General features: G+C 51.2%; 1 protein-coding gene across 3 annotated transcripts in view; it reads right to left on the minus strand.

Annotated features, from left to right (window-relative positions):
- Positions 1 to 460: 460 nt before the first annotated feature.
- LOC122542692 (exocyst complex component 3-like protein 2) overlaps positions 461 to 25,763 on the minus strand; it is a 60,124-nt gene continuing 34,821 nt past the window's right edge. For all 3 annotated transcript variants that reach the window (XM_087984109.1, XM_087984110.1, XM_087984111.1), the window contains exons 7-12: positions 17,328 to 17,438; positions 12,523 to 12,658; positions 11,132 to 11,254; positions 8,416 to 8,571; positions 6,249 to 6,370; positions 461 to 2,961 (exon numbers count right to left, since the gene is read on the minus strand). In XM_087984109.1, coding sequence (XP_087840235.1) covers positions 2,721 to 2,961; positions 6,249 to 6,370; positions 8,416 to 8,571; positions 11,132 to 11,254; positions 12,523 to 12,658; positions 17,328 to 17,438 — 889 coding nt within the window. In that variant the 3' untranslated portion in view covers positions 461 to 2,720. The remainder of the gene's footprint in view (positions 2,962 to 6,248; positions 6,371 to 8,415; positions 8,572 to 11,131; positions 11,255 to 12,522; positions 12,659 to 17,327; positions 17,439 to 25,763) is intronic.

The raw sequence follows: 25,763 nt of genomic DNA on the forward strand, positions 1-25,763 counted from the left end.
ACTCAATGGCTTGGCCTCCACAGCCCCTGTGTGGCAACAATTCCCCACCCTCTGGCTGAAGAAATGCCTCCTTATCTCAGTTCCCTTCACTCTGAGGCTGTGCCCTGTCTCTCCTACTCAGGGAGACATCGCTTCCACACCCACTCCATCCAATATACTGCCAGATTCAATCAGATTCTCCCCATATCCTTCCAAATTCCATTGTGTGGAGACTTCGAGTCCTCAACATCATCCCTGGGATCATTCATGTAAACCTCCCTCTGGACACCCTGCAGTACATCCTTCCTGAGATACGGGGCCCCGAGCCGCTCACAATATTCCAAATGCGGCCCATAGATCTCTGTAGGTCCGTCCAATTTCACCCCCACCCCCTCCCAACACCTTCCACTCTCTCCCTGTACTGTTATTTCCTTCAAGCGCCCGTCCAATTGGCTTTTGAAAGAACAACACTGATTAGATGGGCGGAGTGGCAAGTGTTGCCTCAGTGATAATGGCCCTGAACTCGTAATCCAGTCAACTTGGGCAACGGTCCGACGCCATGAGTTCAAATTTGGATTTGGTATGAAAATAAAATTCTGGACTTAAAAGCTGGGCTAAACACGACCACGTAATCGCCATAACATCCCATCTGATTCCCTAATGCCCTTTGTGGGGGAGGGGGCAAGGAATGAAACCGACCACCCTTGCCCTGTCTGACTTACATAACCATATGGTTGTCTCTGAAATGCACTCTGGGAAATGAGGGATGAATCAATTAAAAAAAAAAATCAGACATCATTTCCACTTTCACCTCGATCTGTAGGCAGGGAGTTCCAGGTCATTGCAACTCCATGGTGGCTCAGTGGTTAGCACTGCTACCTCACAGCGCCAGGGACCCAGGTCTGATTCCTGCCCCAGGTGACCTTCTGTGTAGAATTCCCCCGTTCCTGCATGGGTTTGCTCCAGTTTCCTCCCACAGTCCAACATTCGCAGGTGAGACTGCATTGGCCGTGCTACGTGTCCCCAGCCGTGTGCAGGCTAGGAGTGTGAGCCATGGGAAATGCCGGGTTATAGGGATAGGCTGGGTTGCTCCTTGTCACAGGGCCAGTGTGGAATCGATGGGCTTGAATGACCTGCTTCTAGATTAGAGTGGTGCTGGAAAATCCTGCTCCTCGGATGCTGCCTGACCTGCTGTGCTTTTCCAGCACCACTCTAATCTAGCCTCTGGTTTCCAGCATCCGCAGTCCTTGTTTTTTACCTGAATGGCCTGCTTCCACACTGTAGGGATTCCTGATCAAAATCTGAAATCCACTGGGGCCAGGGTTTCAAATCTCACCGTGGACAAATGCTGGGAGTTAAACTCCGGTCATAAAAAGACATGGAATTCAAAGGTTGAAATTAAAAAGTAACCTATCTGGTTCTCTCAAGCCCCTTTAAGGACCGCTGTCCTCACCCACACGCACACAACATGGGTGGCTAGGGAAAATACCAGCACCATTGCAGCTAGGCAGCAGTGTGGGGAAAGAAAACAAAGCAATAAAAACAAAACAGAAAAAAAAAGAAAAGAAAAAATTACCAGGAGACGAATATAACCAAGGATTTAGAATTTAAAAAAAAGGACTGTTGTCCTTACCCAGTCGGGCCTACACATGACTCCAGACCCACGGCGCTGGGGTTAATTCCTAACCGCCCTCTGAAATGGCTGAGTGAGACAGTTCAAGGCCAATTAAGGGCGGCCAATAAATGCTCCCTGTGCTCATGACCCAGGGAAGAATTAAAATAAAAATGCACTTGAGTATTACTCAAGTTCCAGCAGCTGAAAGAGTCGTACAGCACGGAAACAGCCCCCCGCCCCGTTCCAGGCCAAACATAATCCCCAAACTAAACTAGTCCCACCTGCCTGCTCCTGGCCCACATCCCTCCAAACCTTTCCCATTCATGGACTTATCCAAATGCCTTTCAAATGTTGTAACCGTCCCCGCATCCACCACTTCCTCTGGAAGGTCATTCCACGTGTGAAACACTTCTGTGTCAAAAATTTGCCCCCCGTGTCTTTTCTAAATCTCTCACCTTAGAAATGTGGCCCCGAGCCTTGGAATTCCTCATCCTAGGGAAAAGCCACCTGCCTATGTATACCTTGCATGATTTTATTAAATTCTATACAGTCGCTTCTCAATCTCCTAAGTATTTTCAATCACCTTACAGCTGCCCCCTCTATTGCAGCTCAGGATTACTCACGATCATTTGAATTGAATGAGCTTTATTGTCACGTGCACGCGACTGAGCGCAGTGAAAAGTTTCCTATGTTGCCACTTTTGACACCATCTTAGGTACAGTTTACCTACTATTTGACTCCAAATAGTGCCAGGTTAGTGTCTTTCCTACTATCCATGTCAATGTGCCCTCTCTGAGTGAGTCAATGGGCGCCATATTGGATATCCCAATCACTTTGGGATGGATTTACCACTGGGGATCGGAGCGGGAAGTGATGGATTCTGACTCTCTGGTCTCCAGACTCTGCTTGCGTCCTCTCAAACATGGTCAGGATCAGGCTCCGACTTGTCCAAAGTAAATCCACGATGCATCTGCCAATCAGTCGACCTCCAATCAGCAGTTTGTGATAATTTCCGGGATTATTCTCTTTGCTATTCACAGGCGACAGGAGTTGTGGGGGGAGGGGGCGGGGGTGAGGCGGGGGGGGGGGGGTTTGCGTTTCCCATCAGGATCCCAGCTCCACCGGGTCACCTGACGCGCACGCTGCGTCGGCGGAACACGGAGAAGCATCGCAAAGCCCAGCTCAGGTTGAGGTTGGCACACTGCACAACTGGGGTGGCATCGATCTCAGCAAATAGCGCCCTGTCGCGAGACAAGGTGGAGCCGCCGTCGTTGCCGTCAAAGTCTCGGAGCGTCTCCAAGATGCTCTGGCGGTTTTGGTGGCTGATGTCTCCCCGTATGTTCAGCAGGGCCTCGATGTGCTCCTTCCTGTAAGATCAACGAGAGAACAGAATTTTTTTCTCCTGAGCTAGCTTTGTGGTCCGTTCATCTCCTCATCGCTGACCTCCAAAGCACACACAAAAAGAAAATCCCTTCCAACAAAGATCGAGTGACATCTGTGCTGGGAGGCTATGGGGAGGTGATGGCCCAGTGGTAATATCACTAGACTATTAATCCAGAGTGTCCTGGTAATCCCCCTGGGACCTGGCTTCAAATCCTGCCATGGCAGATGATGGAATTTGAATCCAATAAAAATCAGGAATTATGAATCTAATCATGACCATGAAACAATTGTTAGGAAAAACCCATCTGGTTCACTAATGTCCTTTAGGGAAGGAAACTGCCATCCTTACCTGGTCTGGCCTACACGTGACTCCAGACCCACAGCAATGGGGTTGACTCTTAATTGCCTTCTGGGCAATAAATGCTGACCCAGCCAGCAACGCCCTCAACGCGTGAATGAATTTTTTAAAAATCCCTTTGCCAATTGCAATCTGGTTAGTTAAGTTGGCTGCATAGCAAAGCCAACAGTGTGGGCTCAATTCCTCAACTCCTCAACCTCTCCCCTTACCTGAGGTGTGGGTGACCCTCGGGTTAAATGCACCACCAGTCACCCCTCTCTTGGGGAACTTGTGCCCACCACTCTGGGACCACGGCAAACGCTTACCATTGCACCTCACGGGCTGGGAGGTAAGTCAGGAGGTTACAGAAAGGGGCTACACAAATGCAAAGTAACTTCCCTCGCTTTGTGCATGCTCTGTTCACTATCTCGCACTGTGATGCTCTCCAGGTTTGAAGGCGCATCCGTACAAAGATGGCAGCACTCCAGGGAAGGGCAGGGGGAATGGGAGCTGCTGTTCCATTACTAAAAATAAATCGAATGGATTTTACTTCCCTTGGCAGTGAGGCCATTCACGATGTCAGACTGGGAAATGAGGCTGAGGAATTGGAATGGCTTGTTTTGCCTCACACGGTCTGATTTTTATTTTTCGTTGGTACTCAGTGTGGTCTCTGAGACGGGAGATGCTCCTAATTTCACTTCCTACACTCAGGGCCTTGCCAAAATCTTCCTTCCTCTGTTGTTGCTATAAGTAAGGACCCGAGACCTCACACAGGAAGACGAAACACTCTCCACAATCCATCAGCAGTGACACCTGGAACATCAGGATGCTGAGCATTCAGGAAAAATAACAAATTAAGAAACGCCAATTGCTAATGCCCCTCCCTTGGCACCTTCTCTCTGCCAAGAACCTCGTGATAGGAATAGCAGAGAATATTTTTACAAATGTTTAGTGTCGCTTGGCATCAGACTCTGAGTGCACTCGGGAGTTTACTCAAGTTCAGGAAGATTTTGTCAGCTTCAAGTACTTCCCATTGTTTGCACATTGTCCAGGGCTAGAGGAAGGATTTGGATTATTCTAATACTGCAGCGGACAAATATTGGCAACCCATCAAATGAATTCCAAAGCTCTGTCCCCAGCCCCTCCTCCCTGACTCCAGTTGCTGAATGCTCTGGGATGAGACATGGGGGTCACTGATGTTACAACAGCTCAGTTCGTACACTGCAGGGAGTTTTGGTGGGGGTGTGGGTATATCTGTGTGTGTGTGCGCATGTGTGTGTACATATATCTGTGTGTGTGGGGACATATCTCTGTGTGTGTGTACATATATCTGTGTGTGTGTGCATGTGTGTGTGGATATATCTGTGTGTGTGTGTGCGCATGGATATGTCTGTGTGTGTGTGAGAGAGTTTGTGTGTGGGTATATCTCTGTGTGTGTGTACATATATCTGTGTGTGTATATCTGTGTGTGTGTGTGAGAGAGTGTGTGTGTGGATATATCTGTGTGTGTGTGAGAGAGAGTGTGTGTGTGGATATATTTGTGTGTGTGTGTGAGAGAGAGAGAGAGAGAGAGAGAGTGTGTGGATATATCTGTGTGTGTGTGTGTGCGTGTGAGAGAGAGTGTGTGTGGATATATCTGTGTGTGTGTGAGAGAGAGTGTGTGTGTGGATATATTTGTGTGTGTGTGTGTGTGAGAGAGAGAGAGAGAGAGAGAGTGTGGATATATCTGTGTGTGTGTGTGTGCGTGTGAGAGAGAGTGTGTGTGGATATATTTGTGTGTGTGTGTGTGAAAGAGAGAGTGTGTGTGGATATATCTGTGTGTGTGTGCGTGTGAGAGAGAGTGTGTGTGGATATATTTGTGTGTGTGTGTGTGAAAGAGAGAGTGTGTGTGGATATATCTGTGTGTGTGTGCGTGTGAGAGAGAGTGTGTGTGGATATATCTGTGTGTGTGTGAGAGAGAGAGAGTGTGTGGATATATCTGTGTGTGTGTGAGAGAGAGAGTGTGTGTGGATATATCTGTGTGTGTGTGTGAGAGAGAGAGGGTGTGTGGATATATCCGTGTGCGTGTGAGAGAGAGTGTGTGTGGATATATCTGTGTGTGTGTGTGTGTGTGTGAGAGTGAGAGTGTGTGTGGATATATCTGTGTGTGTGTGTGAGAGTGAGAGTGTGTGTGGATATATCTGTGTGTGTGTGTGAAAGAGAGAGTGTGTGTGGATATATCTGTGTGTGTGTGTGAGAGAGAGAGTGGGTTTGGAAGGTGCTGTCTGAGGATCTTTGGTGAATTTCTGCAGTGCGTCTTGTAGATGGTACACACTGCTGCTACTGAGCGTCGGGGGTGGGGGGAGCAGATGCTTGTGGATGTGGTGCCAATCAAGCGGGGGCTGCTTTGTCCTGGATGGTGTTGAGCTTCTTGAGTATTGTTGGAGCTGCCCCCTCCAGGTAAGTTGGGGAGTCAGGAGGGGAGTTACTCGCTGCAGTATTCCCAACCCCTGAACCTGCTCTTGTAGCCCCTGTGTGTTTATGGGACGGGTCCAGCTGAGTTTCTGATCAAAGGTAACCCCCAGGATGGTGGTGGGGAGTTTAGAGTTTGGAGCTATGGATACTGATTGTTGAGGGTCTTTCTGTCCAGCGCATGAGCTACCTCACACTGATTAAGACAGTGACCATCACATACTGAGACTGGTGACTGACTCCCCATTGGGATGTGGGACTCCGATATCTCTTCCCGGCCTTGGAGGGACAATCCTGGATCTCCGTGGGAAGGGGGAGCCATGATCACCCTTTCAAAATGGTTTCCTCCAAACGATCTTCATGGATTCAGCACCGGATGGGGCTATTTGTCCACAGGACTGGTTCCTCCCTCGGTGCGGCTGTAGGAAGCCTGGCCCTGGGGACGAGGAAGAGGCGGGAAATAGGAATCAGGCTGCAACTCACCGAACATCGGGGTAACTGTTCGCCAAGGCCCCGACTTCCATCTGGATGGATGAAGTATCCTTCAGCGAGATAATCTCAGCCAGGTGTTCAATAGCAGCATCCAGCCATGAGGCACTCGAATCCTGACGGAAAGGAATGGGATAGCAGGGAAGAACAATGAGTGCCAGACTGGAAGGAACGAAGCCTTGAGTCTACCACTGTCAGCAGTGGGCCCAGTGATCCTGAGCTGTTGTGTGTAACGGTCTGGGGAAGCTCCAACCTAATTGCGTTGATATTCATTCACAGGATGTGGGTGTTGCCTGCCTGGGTTCACCAACAATGGGCCAAATGGCCTGTTCCTGCGCAACCATGTTCCTGCGATGATGGGGACTTTACTTGGGTAAGCAATGGTCCAGTGGCATTATCACTGGACTGTTAATCCAGAGTCCCAGGTAAAGGGGGGCTGGGTTCAAATCCCACCATGGCAGATGGTGGGATTTGAATACAATGGCGGGGGGGGGGGGAACAAAAGAAAATCTAGAACTTGCAATCTAATGAATTGATTGTCATAAAAACCCATGTGGTTCACTAACGTCCTTTTGGGAAGGAAATCTTCCATCCTTACCTCGTCTGTAACCAATGGAGATAGTTTATCTTGACCTATCATGTCTTTCCCTGCTAATATGATAAGATTAGATTACTTACAGTGTGGAAACAGGCCCTTCAGCCCAACAAGTCCACACCAACCCTCCGAAGAGCAACCCACCCAGACCCATTCCCCCTACATTTACCCCTAACACTACGGTTAATTTAGCATGGCCAATCCACCCCAACCTGCACATCTTTGGACTGTGGGAGGAAACCCACGCAGACACGGGGAGAATGTGCAAACTCCACACAGACAGTTGCCTGAGGCGGGAATTGAACCCGGGTCTCTGGCGCTGTGCAGCAGCAGTGCTAACCACTGTGCCACCCAATCTTGAAGACTTCAATCAGATCACCCTTTAACCTTCTGATGTCCAGAGAAAACATGCCTCATTTGTATAACCACTCCTCACAACTTAACGCCTTTAAGTCCAGGTATTATTTATGTACCGGGGAGGCAGGGGAGTAATGATACTGACAACTACGGGCATGGGTTCAAGTACTGTCAAGATGGAATTTGAAACCAATCTGGAATTAAAAAGGGTAACCTAATGTAACTGCCTTTGACCCATCTGGGTTCACTAATATCCCTTAGGGAAGGAAACTGCCAATCTCACCTAGTCTGGGCCTACACATGACTCCAGATCCACTGCAATGGGGTTGACTCTTAACTGCCCTCTGGGCGATTAGGGACGGGTAGTAAATACTGGCCGAGCAAGTGATAATTTTTTGAATAAGTGCTAAGAAGTTGTTAAAAATTCAGTGACACTAGTAATAAATGTTAGTGATAATCATTCCAATTTCAGCAACACAAGCTTTTCTTGTTCACTCACGGGATGAGGGGGTGACTGGCTAGGCCAGCATTTATTGCCACCCCTAGAGCCTGTCTATTGCTGTATCCCGGCTCCCTATCCCTGCTCCTTTTCTCTTTCGATATCACCTTCATCGCCCCAGTCCCCTGGTCAGCCTACCCAGGGAGAGAGGTAGTGTCCTTGAACTGGGAGGGGTACAGTATAGATTTACCAGAATGACACCCTGGATTGCAAGGGTTAATTTATAAGCAGCGATCATGAAAAACTGGGGTGCATTCTCTGGAATTGAGGGGAAAGTTGAGTCAAGTTTTCAACTTATTGGGTGGGACAGAAATATAGTTTAGAAAAGATTGTTTGCGTTGGTTGATGAATCAGGCAAATTTATCAGGAGAGACCTTGGGAAGGTCTTTATGTTTACACAAAAGGCGGTGGATGTTTGAAACTCCCCTCTACACATTAATGCTCAGTCAGTCATAGAGTCATAGAGAAGTACAGCATGGAAACAGACCCTTCGGTCCAACCTGTCCATGCTGACCAGATATCCCAACCCACCTACCAGCACCCGGCCCATATCCCATTCTTAATCTAAGCTTTTTATTAACCAAAGATTAACAGCTTTGGGTGTGCGTGCAGGAATTAATTGACGGAATCTGTCAGGCGGTGGGACAGGTTTGCTCGAAGGGCTGAATGGCCCGCTTCTATTCCCACGTTCCAACAAACGGTGACCTCACCAGGTTTGCAAACATCTCCCTGAGCTCCACAGACTCTTTAGTCAGCTGTCCTGCCACTTTCATTCTCATGTCGGCTGAGCTGCACACCATTCTCGTCTGCACCACTGCCCTCACATACTCAGCGACCACCTTCCTGTGAAGACCATTCGCCAAATCCTGGGGAGGAGGGAAAAAAAAACACATGTAGTTTAGTTCAGTTTGATGGACAAAGGACTCAAATCGCAAGGTTCCCTCAGCCTCGCATCGACGATTATATGAATATTGTGCCTTGCGGGGTGAGGGAAGGGGGGTGAGGGAAGGGGGGTAGGGAAGGGGGGTGAGGGAAGGGGGGTGAGGTGGTGGGACTGTACACACTGGGATTGTGAATACAGAGTCTGTGGTAAACAGGATTATACACACTGTAGAGACAGTGTTAAAAATCACACAGCACCAAGTTATAGTCCAACAGGTTTAATTGGAAGCACTAGCTTTCGGAGCGACGCTCCTTCATCAGGTGGTTGTAAAGGGGCAGCGCTCCGAAAGCTAGTGCTTCCAATTAAACCTGTTGGACTATAACCTGGTGCTATGTGATTTTTAACTTTGTCCAACACCGGCATCTCCAAATCACGTATAGACAGGGATTGCACATTTCTGTAGGTCGTGGGAGTGTACACAGTATGACAGTATACAGTTTTAAGTAGCAAGACCGTAGACAGTGGGAGTGTAAATAGTCAGGTCAGAAGTCAGACAACACCAGGTGAGAGTTCAACAGGTTTGTTTAAAATCACAATGACTCCACCTGATGAAGGAGCAGCCCTCCGAAAGCTTGTGATTTCAAATAAACCCGTTGGACTATAACCTGGTGTCGTGCGACTTCTGACCTTGTCCACCCCAGTCCGACACCAGCACCTCCACACAATGGGGGCGAGATAACATGTGTCTGTAAATAGGAGGTCAGTAGACATTGGGATTATAGACAGTATCTCTGGAAATGGAGACACTGGAGACACAATGGGGCTAGACAGCGTGTGTCCGTAAATAGCAAGACTGTATACATTGGGATTGTAGACATTTCTCTGGAAATGGAGACAGCGTGTGTCTGTAAATAGGAGGACTGTAGACAGCGAGACTGTACCTGGGCCTGAACATGGGGTAGCTGTAAACAAAGGGGAGCAGCTTTCGTAAACATTGCACAGCTCCGAACAATTCCTTGACAATGATGTTGTTTATTGCTTTGTAAATATTGGCCAGGACACATTCTGCTCACCTTCCAAACGACAGTGTATATATAAAACCTCCGCCCGAGCTGATGGAGTGGACCAGGAGTTAACAGCAGGTCGGAATAACAGCACCTTCGACTGGGACGGGGGGGTGGAGGGAGAGGCACTCCACCCCCACCCCCACCCCCACCCACCCACCCACTGCTCCCCCCCACCCTCCAACTGCACCACCTCCCAACTCCCCCCACCACACCCTTCTCACCCACCCACCCACTGCTCCCCCCCCACCCTCCAACTGCACCACCTCCCAACTCCCCCCACCACACCCTTCTCACCCACCCACCCACTGCTCCCCCTCCCCAAGGGTCAGTTCTGATTTTTGTGATGAATCCCTGGAGAGCGATTGAATGTGCCCCCTCCCCCCCACCCCATCAAAAGAACAGAAGAGATGTACAGCACAGGAACAGGCCCTTCGGCCCTCCAAGCCTGTGCTGATCATCATGCCGTAACTAAACTGGAAAACAGACCTTCTGCCCTTATTCGGTCCGTATCCCACTATTCCCTCCCTATTCATGTAACCATCCCGATGCCTTTTCAATGACCCCAATGTGCCTGATTCTCCCACCCCTTCTGGCAGTGCGTTCCAGGCTCCTACCCCCCTCTGCGTGAAAAACCTCCCTCGCACATCCCCCTTAAACTTTCCCCCTCGAACCTGAAACTTCAATCCTGGGGGAAAGCCTCGGACTATCCGCCCTATCTACGCCTCTTATAATTGAGTAGACCTCTGTCAGGTCTTTCTCTCAGCCTCTGTCTTCCCAGTGAATACAATCCCAGCCTTTTTAACCTTTCCCCATATCCCCAATACCAGGCAATGTCCTGGTGAATCAGGAGATAGGTGCTGGGGATGGGGGGGGGGGGTCAATGTGAGACTGTGCACAGTAGGTCTATTCACAATGAGACTTTATCCTGAAAACACTGTACGCAGTAACTCACAGAGATTTCTTAACGCACACTGATGGTAATAGATCAGGGGCATGAACCCTCCTAGACAGAAATACCAGTACAACTGGCCAATGAGGAATACTGGCCCAACTTGTCTGAGCTCCAGCATTATCAGTCTGTTCCTTTTCAAGTAATTACTGTCTATTTTGTTCCGGAATTTTCTGTCTGGGCTGGTTGGGTGTTATGGTGGGCTCAGTGCTTAGCACCGCTGCCTCACAGCGCCAGGGACCCGGGTTCGACTCCTGCCTCGGGTGACTGTCTGTGTGGAGTTTGCATGTTCTCCCCGTGTCTGCGTGGGTTTCCTCCCACTGTCCAAAGATGTGCAGGTCAGGTGCATTGGCCATAGTGTTAGGTGCGTTAGTCCGGGGTAAATATAGGGTAGGGGAATGGGTCTGGGTGGGGCTGCTCCTCAGAGGGTTGGTTTCCACACTGTCGGGATTCTAATCTAATATGGCCCCTCCCCAAATCGAGTCACTGGATTCCAAAAGCGATGAGGTGGAGGAAGATCTCCTTACCTGGTAGGGGAGGTTTTTCATTTTTCGAAACTGGTTGAAGTGTTTCTTGATGACGGTGGTGATACTTTCGAAGATCTCCTTGTTTTGCAGCCACTTGCTTTTCAGCAGCTTTGAGAAGTTTGGCTGGAGATGAAAGGCAGAGATGTTTGTGAATGCACCCTCCCAGCTCAGAGACAGCGACGGAACCAGCAGGCCCTCCCTTACTCGGGTAATCGGCCTCCTCTTTCCTCCCAAGAGCCATGGGCTCCCTGTACCTCATTAAAATGGCCACTCCCCACCTGTGACCTTCAACCTTTGACCCTGGGCTCAACCGAATGTCGACATTTTCCAACCAGAAACAGGAGTGGAGGGGGGGGAGCCAATGACAAATAGGAACAGGAGTAGGCCATTCGGCTGCTCAAGCCTGCTCCACCATTCCATAGGATCATGGCTGATCCAACATTCCTCACATCTACTTTCCTGCCTTTTCCCTGTAGCCCTTGATTCACTGACCTACCTATCTCTCCATCTATCTCTCTTGGCATAATCCATCTCTCCATCTCTCCATCTTGGCATCCCTCCGTTTCAGCAACCCTCCCTCCTGGCATCTCTCTATCCATCTCTCCATCTTGGCATCCCTTCCTCCAGTTCAGCATCTCTCCCTCCCGGCGTCTCTCTACCCATCTCTCCATCTTGGCATCTCTCCATCGATCCCTTAAGACATACACGGCAATCCCTCAAATGTGTACATTTCAGGGTCTAGCCCCACCGCTCTCTGTGGCAAGTAATTCCAAATACTCTCAAGAAGGATTTCCTCCTCATCTCAGTCTTAAATGGGCACCCTTTTATTCTGAGACTATGTCCTAGACTCTCCCAGGAGGGGAGCCATCCTCTCAGCATTGACCCCGTCAAGCCCCTTCAGAATCCGAAATGTTTCACCGAGATCACCTCTTACTCTTCTAAACTCCGCTGAGTAGAGCCCCAAATGTTGCTCTTAAGACAATCCCACCATCCCTGGAAATCATCCAACTGAACTTTCTGTGAACTGCCTCTAACGAATTAATACCTTTTCTTAAATAAGGGCAGCAAACTGCTCCCAGATCTCACCAGCGCCTTGATATCCCTTTGATTGAGCCATGACGCCACTGTACACCTACTGACCCTGATCGTAACCAAAGATCGTTTCAGCTCTTGGGTTACACGGGGGCTGAGTTTGTGCTCTAGCCACAAGGAAGGCAGAGACGTTTGGTGGTCAGATGTTGTGCAGTGTCCAACAGTAACCGTGTTGCGATATGTCGCTGGAAATTAGATTAGATTACTTACAGTGTGGAAACAGGCCCTTCGGCCCATCAAGTCCACACCGACCCGCCGAAGCACCGCCCACCCAGATGTGACAGTGAGCGGTCCCACACCTTTAGCTCCTCGAGCAGCCTCTGCGTTAGCATCTCGTTCCCTCCCTTCACCACTCTGTCCAGGGAAGTCAACGCTTTCTTGGCTTCTTCTTCACCATCACTGGAGACCTTCTGCCTCAGACGCTCGATGTAGTCCCTGCAGAAGCCAACGGGAGAGTCAAGAGGCTGGACAGCGAAGTGGGACTTTGTGTTTTAATTTCAGAAATATACTTTATTCGTTTAAAAAAATCCCTTTGTGTATACACACGGTCAGTTGTTCGGTTCTGTACATTTGCATGTCAAGAAAACAAACAAAATATTGGACTTTGACTCAATCCCAACAGATCAACGATCTCTCTTACTCACACAATACTAATATTTACACATCGTTGAGAGACTGGGAGGGTCCATTATCTGAATGGATCCCCATTCACCTTCGGCAGGCAGACCTCAGAGGGCGGTCTTTCCCCACTGTCCCTTGACGGCTGATGTCCCCAAGTTCTAGTGCGTCATAGTCCTGGACCTTGGAGTGTGTCAGTCTGCAACACTTGCTCAGGGTCAACCCTGGAAGACTGACATGTTTCGGGCAGAGCAAAAGGGCATCTGGGACAGAGATGGAGATCTTAACACCTCATCCCTTAGCCAGTATCCAACTTCACTCGCACCTGGTTATTGGTTACCTGACTGACATGTGGTAGAGAGTGACTGGTTATTGGTTACTTGACTTACAAATGGCTTAGAGTGACTGATTATTGGTGACTTGACTTACATGTGGTAGAGAGTGATTGGTTACTGGTTACCTGACTCACGTGGTAGAGAGTGACTGCTTGCTATAAAACACCTCTGGACATCGTAGAATCGAACTGGGCCTGTGTACATTCCATGGTCAATACTTGGTGTTAATTGTGGAATACCTGTCCTGTGTATGTGAGTCATAATGACACAGAATGAGGCCGTTGGGCCCTTTGAGAGTATGCTGACTCCCTCGCGAGTAATCCAGTCAGTCTCTCTAGTCCCTGCAAGTTTATTTTCCCGCCCATCCAATTCCCATTTGAAATCATTCATTGTCACAGCTTCCAAGTCCTCTTGGCTTCGGAGACCTCCAGCTCACTGTGCGAAGGCCATTCCTCCCTCACCTTCTCCTCCTCCTGTTCCTTCTTGCCTCTCCCTGGTCCTTGCATCGAAAGCTCAGGCTAACAGCTTTGCCCTGTTCCCTTCTCTAAAGCCGCCATTGCCTTGCCCACAGCTCCCTTCAACCTCCATCGCTCTGAGGAGACTGACCCCAGCTTCTCTGATCTTTGACCTTGCCGCCAAAATCCCTCAGCCCAGGAACCGTTTGGATAAATCTCCCTCCGACCCCTCACATTCTTCCTGAGTGCCCAGGATTACTGCGGTTAGGGGATCTAACCTTTATAAAAGGCTCTGGGTCACTCCCCTGGTGAAGAACCCCATTCCCCTATGTCTGAGGACTGTGATACAGTGGCTTGGGTATTAGATTACTTACAGTGTGGAAACAGGCCCTTCAGCCCAACAAGTCCACACCGACCCTCCGAAGAGCAAGCCACCCAGACCCATTCCCCTACACCTAACACTACGGGCAATTTGTCATGGCCAGTTCACCATAACCTGCACATCTTTGGACTGGGGGGGAGGAAAGTGGAGCACCCGGAGGAAACCCACACAGACACGGGGAGAACGTGCAAACTCCACACAGACAGTTGCCTGAGGCAGGAATTGAACCGGGGTCCCTGGCGCTGTGAGGCAGCAGTGCTGCCCACAATTATGGAATAACTGCTCTGTTCATCTAATGGAGAGCAACAGACAAGATATGATGTTGGTAGTACTGTGCAAAGGCTGGCTGACTCTCAATGACAACAACCATTCTGTCAAAATGTGGTCAAAAACCCATTATTTTGTCGCGATAATGTCGCTGCTCAAACGGCAAAAATATAGAAAAAAGGGGCTGAGGTGGCTCAGTGGTTAGCACTGCTGCCTCATAGCGCCAGGGACCAGGGTTCGGTCTGCGTGGGTTTCCTCTGGGTGCTCCGGTTTCCTCCCACAGTCCAACGATGTGCAGGTCAGGGTGGATTGGCCAGATGAAATGCAGAGGTAGAGTAGGGGTTGGGTCTGAGTGGGATGCTGTTCAGAGTATCAAGATGGGCTGAATGGCCTGCTTACACACTGTAGGGATTCTCTCAGGACAGAGGGACATTGCAATAACACTTTAATGAGCAGTTTGGAAGTTCAGAGCTTGGACATAACTAAAGAGAGAGGGTATGCAATGGCCTAGTGATATCATCAATAAACAATTAATCCAGTTTTTCTGGGGTCCTGAGTTCAAATTCCATCACAGCAGCTGGTGGAATTGGAATTCAAGAAAGGAATCTGGAATTAGGAATCTAATAATGATCATGAAACAATTGTTGGAAAAATCCATCTGGGTCACTAATGTCCTTTAGGAAGGAGACTGCTATCTTTACCTGGTCTGGGCCTACACGTGACTCCAGACCCACAGCAATGTGGTTGACCCTTAACTGCGCTCTGGGGCAATTAGGGATGGGGCAATAAATGCTGGTCTGGTCAGGGACATGCACATCCCATGAATGAATAAAAAAGTCACATTGCTGAAATTTCTCATCAGGATTGATGCAAGAATGCCTAATTTCAGACGGTCACAACCATCCATATCACGGGAGACAAAGGCTGGCAACTTGACTCTGAAGGGCTAAGGCCTGGTGAGGCCATTCGGCCAATCGTGCTAGCACTAATTCTACCCCCCCAGTGTGTCCTCCTCCTGCCTTGACCCCACATCCCAGCCTTTACCCCCTCATCCCAGCCTTTACCCCCACATCCCTGCCTTTCCCCCCGAACTCCCAACATTTACCCCCACATCACTACCCTTACACCCCACATCCCTGCCTTTACCCCCCACCTCCCATCCTTTACCCCTACATCCCAGCTTTTTCCCCCACATCCCAGCCTTTATGCCCCGACATCCCAGCCTTTATCCCCCACATCCCAGCCTTTATCTCCCACATCCCAGCCTTTACCCCACATCCCAGCCTTTACCTATGACCTCCCAGACTCTACCCACACATCCCAGCCTTTATCCCCACATCACAGCCTTTATGCCCCCACATCCCAGCCTTTACACCCCACATCCCAGCCTTTACCCCACATCCCAGCCTTTACCTGTGACCTCTCAGCCTTTACCCAACATCCCAGCCTTTAACCCCCACATCCCAGCCTTTAGCCCCCCCACATCCCTCCTTTACCCCCACATCCCAGCCTTTACCCCCACATCCCAGCCTTTACCCCACATCCCTCCTTTACCCCCACATCCCAGCCTTTACCCCCACATCCCAGCCTTTACCCCCACATCCCAGCCTTTACCCCACATCCCTGCCTTTACCCCCACATCCCAGCCTTTACCCCCACATCCCTGCCTTTATCCCCACATTCCTGCCTTTACCCCCTCGCATCCCTGCCTTTAACCCCCACATCCCAGCCTTTACCCCCACATCCCAGCCTTTACCCCCACATCCCTGCCTTTAACCCCCCACATCCCTGCCTTTATCCCATATCCCAGCCTTTACCCCCACATCCCTGCCTATACCCCCACATCCCAGCCTTTACCCCCACATCCCAGCCTTTACCCCCACATCCCTGCCTTTACCCCACATCCCAGCCTTTACCCCCACATCCCAGCCTTTACCCCCACATCCCTGCCTTTACCCCACATCCCAGCCTATACCCCCATATCCCAGCCTTTATCCCACATCCCAGCCTTTACCCCCACATCCCTGCCTTTACCCCACATCCCAGCCTTTACCCCCACATCCCAGCCTTTACCCCCACATCCCTGCCTTTACCCCACATCCCTGCCTTTACCCCACATCCCAGCCTTTACCCCCACATCCCAGCCTTTACCCCCACATCCCTGCCTTTACCCCACATCCCAGCCTATACCCCCACATCCCAGCCTTTACCCCCACATCCCTGCCTTTAACCCCCACATCCCTGCCTTTACCCCCCACATCAGCCTTTACCCCCCACATCCGAGCCCTTACCCCCCCACATCCCAGCCTTTACCCCCCCACATCCCTGCCTTTACCCCCCCCACAGCCCTGCCTTTAACCCCCACATCCCAGCCTTTATCCCCCCACATCAGCCCTTACGCCCCCACATCCCAGCCTTTACCCCCCCACATCCCTGCCTTTAACCCCCACATCCCAGCCTTTACCCCCCCACATCCCTGCCTTTACACCCCCCCCAACATCCCAGCCTTTAACCCCCACATCCCTGCCTTTACCCCCCCACATCCCAGCCTTTACCCCCCCCACATCCCAGCCTTTAACCGCCACATCCCAGCCTTTACCCCCCCACATCCCAGCCTTTACCCCCCCACATCCCAGCCTTTAACCCCCACATCCCAGCCTTTACCCCCCCACATCCCAGCCTTTACCCCCCCCACATCCCAGCCTTTACCCCCCCACATCCCAGCCTTTACCCCCCCACATCCCAGCCTTTACCCCGCCCACATCCCAGCCTTTACCCCCCCACATCCCTGCCTTTATCCCCCCCCCCCACATCCCTGCCTTTAACCCCCACATCCCAGCCTTTACCCCCCCACATCCCTGCCTTTACACCCCCCCCAACATCCCAGCCTTTAACCCCCACATCCCTGCCTTTACCCCCCCACATCCCAGCCTTTACCCCCCCCACATCCCAGCCTTTACCCCCCCACATCCCAGCCTTTACCCCCCCACATCCCAGCCTTTAACCCCCACATCCCTGCTCACCCTCTCTGGTGGAGTGGCCTTTACCTGAAAGCAGGGCAGCAGTTGACCACTGCGATGGCTTGGGCGCCCCTCACTTCCCCAACGTCCACCTTCTCGGGGTATTGCTGGAAAAGCTGCTGCGCGTGTTTCTGGAAACTGCGAGGGTGAGAGAGGGGAGCGACGTTAACGTTAACCAGAGACCCACCAACAACACACCCTACAGCGAGGGCTGACCCACTGCCAAGGCAATAACACACCGGGCCACCCTGAACAAACTCTGGGGCAGTGTGGGGTGGGGGTGTAGGTGTGTGTGTGTGGGGGGGGGTGTGTGTGTGGGGGAGGGGAAGTGTGTGTGTGTGGGGGTGTGTGTGTGTATGGGGGGTGTGTGTGTGTGGGGGGGTGTGGGTGTGTGTGGGGGGTGTGTGTGTGGGGGTGTGTGTGTGTGGGGGTGTGTGTGTGTGGGGGGGTGTGTGTGAGTGTGGGGTGTGTGTGTGGCAGGGGAGGGGGAGTGTGTGTGTGTGAGTGTGTGTGTGGAGGTGTGTGTGTGTGGGTGTGTGTGGGGTGTGTATGGGGTGTGGGTGTGTGTGTGTGTGGGTGTGTGTGTGTGTGGGTGTGTGTGTGGGTGTGGGTGTGTGTGTGTGGGTGTATGTGGGGTGTGTATGGGGTGTGGGTGTGTGTGTGTGTGGGTGTGTGTGTGTGGGTGTGTGTGTGGGTGTGTATGGGGTGTGTATGCGGTGTGGGTGTGTGTGTGTGTGGGTGTGTGGGTGTGTGTGGGTGTGGGGTGTTTGTGGGTGTGTGTGTGTATGGGGTGTGGGTGTGTGTGTATGGGTGTGTCTGTGTGGGGGTGTGTGTGTGTATGGGGTGTGGGTGTGTGTGGGTATGTGTGGGTGTGGGGTGTTTGTGGGTGTGTGTGTGTGTGGGGGTGTGTGTGTGTATGGGGTGTGGGTGTGTGTGGGTGTGGGGTGTTTGTGGGTGTGTGTGTGTATGGGGTGTGGGTGTGTGAATGTGTGTGTCTGGGGTGTGTGTGGTGTGTGTGTGGTGTGTGTGTGAGTGTGTGTGTGGTGTGTGTGTGTGTGGGGTGTGTGTGGGATGTGTGTGTGTGGTGTGTGTGTGTGTGTGTGTGTGTGGTGTGTGTGTGTGTGGTGAGTATGTGTGTGTGTGGGGTGTGTGTGGGATGTGTGTGTGTGGTGTGTGTGTGGGTGTGTGTGTGTGTGTGTGGGGTGTGTGTGTGGGTGTGGGGTGTTTGTGGGGGAGTGTGTGTATGGGGTGTGGGTGTGTGTGTATGGGGTGTGAATGTGTGTGTGTGTGGGTGTGTGTGTGTGTGGGGGTGTGTGTATATGGGGTGTGGGTGTGTGTGGGTGTGTGTGGATGTGGGGTGTGTGTGTGGTGTGTGTGGGGGGGTGAGTGTGTGTATGTGTGCGTGTATGTGTGGGGGGTGAGTGTGTGTGTGGGGGGGGTGTGGGGGTGTGTGTGTGGGGTGTGTGTGTGTGTGGTGTGTGTGTGTGTGTGTATGTGTGGTGTGTGTGTGTGTGTGGGTGTGTGTGTATGGGGTGTGTGTGTGGGGGGGAGGGGTGAGTGTGTGTGTGTGTGTGTGGGTGTGTGTGTGTGTGGGGGTGTATATGTGTGGGGGGTGAGTGTGTGTGTGGGGGGGTGTGGGTGTGTGTGTGGGGGGGTGTGGGTGTGTGTGTGTGTGAGGTGTGTGTGGTGTGTGTGTGTGTATGTGTGTGTGTGGGGTGTGTGTGTGTGTGGGGTGTGTGTGTGTGTGTGTGAGAGTGGGGTGTGTGTGTGTGTGGGGGGGGTATGTGTGTGTGTGAGAGTGGGGTGTGTGTGTGTGGGGGGTATGTGTGTGTGTGGGGTGTGTGTGTGTGGGGTGTGTGTGTGTGTGTGGGGTGTGTGTGGGGTGTGTGTGTTGTGTGTGTGTGTGCGTGTGTGGGGGTGGGTGTGTGTGTGTGTGTGTGTGGGGGGTGGGTGTGTGTGTGTGCGTGTGTGTGTGTGTGGGGTGTGTGTGTTGTGTGTGTGTGTGTGTGGGGGTGGGTGGGTGTGTGTGTGTGTGTGGGGTGTGTGTGTTGTGTGTGTGTGTGTGTGTGTGTGGGGGTGGGTGGGTGTGTGTGTGTGTGTGGGGGGGGGGTGGGTGGGTGTGTGTGTGTGGGGGGGGGTGGGTGGGTGTGTGTGTGTGTGTGTGGGGTGTGTGTGTTGTGTGTGTGTGTGTGTGGGGGTGGGTGGGTGTGTGTGTGTGTGTGGGGTGGGGGATGACACGCTGATGGAGAGAGCTACGACTGAGCGCTTCACTAACCCGAACCCGTGCCTTACACAATATCACTACAATCCCCAGAGGCTACACAAATTCACATCTTTCCGCACCCGCAACGGTGTTAAGACCATCTCCTTCCTTTCACAATGTTTTGGAGGGTGGGGTCGGTCGCGGGGACTCTGGGTAGTCAAACCTGAGAACCCCCAGCGATTCAGTCAAAACCCAGTCCCCTCCCCCATTTTCTGAGGCAGCCTAGACAGATGTTCTCCTGTGTCATATCGACGCAGGGGGTTGAGCTGGATTCCGAAAGGGGCATTTGTGAGCAATGGACGTGTGGGCCTACTGGGATAGGACGAGTGGGGGGGGTTGACTCAGGAGAAAAGTTTGAAGCCAGGGCTATTATCTGCCTGAGTTTGACGAGTCACTGGTGCCTCATTTGAAACACTGAAGATCCTGAAGGGGGTTTTTGACCGGGTGGACGTGGAGATAATGTGGGTGAACCTTGAACCAGCGTACAGTTAAGGGAATGGCCTACTGGTGTTGTCACTGGGCTGCTAACCCAAATAATGGCCCGGGTCGACCCAGGTTCGATTCCTGCCAGGGAATTAAGAATCAAATGATGACCATGACTCCATTGGTCATCATCTGGTTCACTAATGTCCTTTAGGGAAGGGGATTCACTAACGAGAGGTCACGTGTTTGAGGTGAAACGTTTAAGGGAGATATACGCAGCAAATGCTTCACACAGAGGGTGGTAGGTGCCTGGAATGCGTTGCGAGTAGAGGCAGGCACGGTAGATTCATTTAAGATGCGTCTGGACAGATGCATGAGTAGGTGGGGAGCAAAGGGATACAGATGCTTAGGAATTGGGCGACAGGTTTAGACAGTGGGTTTGGATCGGCTCAGGCTTGGAGGGCTTGTTTCTGGGCTGTAAATTTTCTGTGTTCTTTGAAACTGCCATCCTTACCTGGTCTGGGCCTACACATGACCCCAGACCCTTAGTTGACTCTGGGCAAGTAAGGATGGGCTGGTCTAACCAGGGAAGTACAGATCCAATGATAAAACAAACCTAATATAAGCAAATTACTGCGGATGCTGGAATCTGAAACCAAATGAGAAAATGCTGGAAAATCTCAGCAGGTCTGGCAGCATCTGTATGGAGAGAAAAGAGCTGACGTTTCGAGTCTAACTGATCCTTTGTCAAACCTAATTTACTTTACATTACTAATTTAATGGGACTGTTTAAAAACTAGGGGTTACCCATCGTGCATTGAGCAAAGGGGAGGGCGGGGTTGAAAGGTGATTAGGGTTTAGTGAGGATTCAGATTGGAGGTTACCATCAGACCAGCCACGATGGTGTTGCCTGGCAGAGGGGCCGAATGGCCTCTTCCCAGTTTGTGATGGGGCTGCGGCGAACTGACAGCTGGCGGAACTGGGCTGAATGGCCTCCAGCTGACCCAGTGATTCAAACCCGAAGAGAATGATCCAGGTCACTGGGTTAAGAGTTAATGAGCTGCATCACCAACAATACTTAGTGTTACCCAGGCAGTACAGGAACCACAGAGGAATACTGAGTGACATGACCTGACATCTCAGGTGCTTTTTGTGTAGCGTGAAGCGGAAAGTATAAAGGAATCTTAAAGAGGAGTTAGTTGGAACCTACAATTCCCACGGATCAATGATGACTGGTTCAATTCCCCTGTCCCCACCCATTCCCCCCAGGAAGTGGAGAGTGTCTCTGAGATGAACGTTGGAAGATGAACACCATTATTAGTTTAGCTAAAAGTAAGCGAGATTCAGCAGTTACTGGGCAGAGCAAGGTCACGCGGTGGAGTGGGTAGTGTCCCTGCCTTTGAGCTGGCAGATCCAGGGTTTGAACACGATAGTCAAGGAAACAATGCAACCAGGCAGGTTTCCAGACCGAATGTGCACACAAAAGGGTGACTGTTACCACAGCAAGCTGTCTCCTGGTGTGAATTCACTCTGACTATAAGACCATAAGAAATAGGAGTGGAAGTAAGGCCATTCGGCCCATCGAGTCCACTCCGCCATTCAATCATGGCTGATGGGCATTTCAATGCCACTTACCCACACCCTCTCCCTATCCCATAATTCCTTGCGAAATTAAGAATTTATCAATCTCTGCCTGGGAGACATTTAACATCTCGGCTTCCACTGGGCTCCGAGGCAATGAATTCCACAGGCCCACCATTCTCTGGCTGAAGAAATGTCTCCTCATTTCCGTTCTAAATTGACCCCCTCTAATTCTAAGGCTGTGCCGAGTCCTAGTCTCCCCGCTTAGCAGAAACAATTTCCCAGCATCCACTCTTTCTAAGACTAACTCTGTCAAGAGGTGACACTTAACATCCCTGAAGCTGGGTCGAATTGGGAGTGGGGGGGTGGGTTGGGGGGAAACCCAAAGGGATGTGGGGAGAAAGAGACCATCAGAGGCCATCAGAGCCATTGTTTTTACAAATGTTACTTTTAGTGTTTTCCACGGAAGGACAATCAGGTGGGAATGAGGCCTTTGGCCAACTCTCGAGCTGAAAACGCAATTGTTTGGCGAGGAGTCCTCCTCTCTTTCCCAATTGGTTGCCGGAAGGCGGGGTGCCCAAAGGATGGACCAATAGCAAGGGAGCTGAGGGGGAGCAGCGATCCATACACCTGAAGGGGCGTGGATCCGCGGCTCTGTGCGCGTGGTGACCTCCAACCTCGGGAGTCAGTGCGTCATCAAGGCAACTGACAGTGCTCAGACCTTCAGAGGGAACCCACCTGGCGCACAGGCAATGTTGCCATTGGGCTGGCATGGGGGGTGGGGGGGGGGGGGTCACGTGGTAGAACCTGCCCGTGACATACCGCGACGCCCACCCCCAGAGTAGGCGACCCTCCCCGTTGCTCACGTTTCTCCTGTAGACCCAGAAATCCTCGAACCAAATGATTCTGGGTCAAGTCCATTTGAGGAATGAGTCCCGAGCTAAGATTCAGATTGGGTGGGGAAGGAGTGACCCAGTCACAGATGCTACATGGCCTATGGTGGGGTTGGGTGGGGGGGGGACACAGATTTGAAGCTATGGCCAAGAAAGGCGAGGGAGTCCATTAGGAAGTTTTTACCTTAAACAGTGAGTAACAATAATGAGGAATCCATTGCCGACGTAGGCAGGTTTGATGAAGGAATGCAAAACAAGACTGGATGGGTACTTGAGGGCAAAAACATTTGCAGGGTCAATGGGAGCTTTGGAAACGAGAGGACATTACTCTACAGAGAGCTGAGGCATGACCTTACGCAGCTTTACAACATCACAATGGGGCATGGAGAGAATGGTCTTTTCCCCAGGGTAGGGGAATGTCCAAAACTAGAGGGGATAGGATTAGGGTGAGAGGGGAAAGATTTAAAAGGGACCTAAGGGGCATCATTTTCACACAGAGGGTGGTACGTGTATGGAATGAGCTGCCAGTGGAAGTGGTGGAGGCCGGTACAATTACAGCATTTAAGAGGCATCTGGATGGGTATATGAATAGGAAGGGTTTGGAGGGATATGGGCAGGGTGCTGGCAGGTGGGACTAGGTTGGGTTGGGATATCTGGTCGGCATAGACGGGTTAGACCAAAGGGTCTGTTTCTGCACTGTACCCCTCTCTGACACAGTACAGACATAACGGGAAGGGGGGAGAGGAAGAGTGTGCAATAAAAGCTTCAAAGCTGAGGTTGATAGACGCTATTGAACCAAGGTGGGCAGATATAGATGAGCATAGCACAAGTGAAGGAAGGGGGGGCCGACAGTGCAAACTCCACACAGACAGTCACCTGAGGCAGGAATCGAACCCGGGTCCCTGACATTGTGGGAGCAACAATGCTAACCACTGAGCCACCATACTGTATGGGCTTCCTCCCACAGTCCAAAGATGTGCAGGTTAGGGTGGACTGGCCGTGCTAAATTGTCCCATAGTGCCCAGGGATGTGCAGGTTTGGCGCATTAGTCAGGGGTAAATGTAGGGTAGGGGAATGGGTCTGGGTGGGTTACTCTTCAGAGGGTCAGTGCGGACTTGTTGGGTCAAATGACCTGTTTCCACACTGTCGGGATTCTAATATAATATTGAAAAGGAAAAAAAATAGATCTGCATAGGGGCAGCCTTGAAGCGATTGGGTAAAATGAGAAACAAAACACAAACACGTTTTGTCCCCCCCCCCGAAACAGGATCAGATTCTGGGGTGATGACCTACTTGGTTGAAGCAGACCATTTTGCTATCAAGTCCATGCATACCCCCTGAATAACACCACACCCCTACCCCATAACTGTGCATTTCCCACGGTTAACCCACCTAACCTGAACATCTTTGCAACTGTGGGAGCAAACCCATTCAAAGGTCACACAGACAGTCACCTAAGGGTGGAATCGAACCCATGTCCCTGGCGCCGTGAGAGGCCAGCGCTAACCACTGAGCCACCATGCCACACTTACAGGGCGCACTTATGAATGGCCTTCTTTTGATCTTACAGAGAAGTTAGGCTCCAACTAGCGTTACTTTAGCTGCAAACTCCCTGGGCGCCCGAAATAAAGTTGCAAACTATCGAAGGGGAAACAAAATTTAGATATTCAGATCAAAATGCTCCTGACGCAGGCGATCGGAAACAGAAACAGAAAGTGCCGGAAAAACCCAGCAGTGTCTGGGGTGAGAGAAACACCGAGTTAACAGTTTCACGTCCAGCGTGGCCTTGTCTAAATTTTGGCTTTTAACCACAGCCCAGGGCTAGCCTTGAGATTCCAACTTTGGTGTTTCCCTCCAGCGCTGGGGCCGAACAGGGAATTCTAACCTTTGTAAGATCCCACCACATGTGGGCGCTTTCTGGGAAATAAAATAGTCTGTGCGAATTCCTACAAATGGGATTTTTCTTCTGCACCTTTGGGTAGCAGAGGCAGCGACAAACCTACAAAAAAATAGTGTAGCAACTTTAGGGAGCAGGTGGGAAACACGATTGAAGGCATGAGGGTGGGGGAAATGGGTGTGGAATCTTGCTCGAACTTTTGACGTTTCTTTTGCCCTCAATAAAAGACTCATTGTTCACCCTCACACCTCACCCTGATGTCAATCCAGTGAGACAATGCTTAAAGTCACTGACCCCATTAACCCTGAAAGCCCTGCCTTACGAGGTAAAGGGGAAGATCCTATAGGGGTTGCTCTCTCCTTAGACAGAGAGACAACTGGTGGTGATTTAACCTGAGGGTCACCATGCCGAGGGCGAGGGGAGAGGTGAGGAAGGAGAGTCCTTCAGGGTCACCTCAGAATTGAACCCATGTTGCAAACCAGCCAACCGAACTAACTGCCCCCCCCCCCCCCCCCACCACCCACCTTACTCTCACTGGACGTGAAACTGTTAACTTAGTGTTTCTCTCGCCGCAGATACTGCTGAGTTTTTCCAGCGCTTTCGGTTTCAGATCTCCTGTGTCAGTATCATTTTGACTTTAAAATCTGAATTTTCCTTCGTCTTCAATACTTCTGGCACCCAGGAAGTTGGGGCGAGTGGGGGGTGCGGGGAAGTGTTGGAAATTGGGACCCCCCTTTAAATCAAGTTAAGTTAGCCTTTCCTGTGTAACATCAGATTATAGGGGCAGTACAGTGGCTCATTGCTGCCTCACGGCGCCAGGGACCTGGGTTCGATACCAGCCTCGGGCGACTGTCTGTGTGGAGTTTGCATGTTCTCCCCCTGTCTGTGTGGGTTTCCTCTCACAGTCCATCAATGTGCAGGTTAGGGTGGATTGGCCTTGGGAAATTGCCCCACCCTGTCCAGGGATGTGTCCAGGGGTAGCCATGGGAAAGGCAGAGTCACAGGGGTATGATGGGACGCCCTGTGGAGGGTCAGTGTGGGCTGAATGGCCTACTCCCACACAGTGGGGGTTTTATGATACTTACAATTCCCCGGTCACAGTCTGACAGAGAGAAAGATCCCACCTAGCAGCAGTCTTCGAGAAGTCCAGGAAATGGGTCAGCGCGTTTTATCAACGAGGAAAGTGGGAGCAGGAGTGGCCCATTCGATGGGCTGAATGGCCTACCCTTGCTCCTAATGTTTTATTAAGTTTGTCTCCTCCCCTTGACAAATCTGCGCACAGCTTCCTGGCTGTATGCGCCTCCTCTGCATTTTATCCCCAGCCTCCTGTCCAGGTTTTGGTTGTTTCCCAAGTGTTTCTTTGTCTGAGAAATGTCAGTAAATCCCCTGCCTCCCTCAGCACACGG

Source organism: Chiloscyllium plagiosum, unplaced genomic scaffold (assembly GCF_037043375.1).
Source record: "Chiloscyllium plagiosum isolate Xiang-an unplaced genomic scaffold, Cpla_swu_hap1 HiC_scaffold_47, whole genome shotgun sequence".
In the NCBI taxonomy this organism is placed as follows: domain Eukaryota; kingdom Metazoa; phylum Chordata; class Chondrichthyes; order Orectolobiformes; family Hemiscylliidae; genus Chiloscyllium; species Chiloscyllium plagiosum.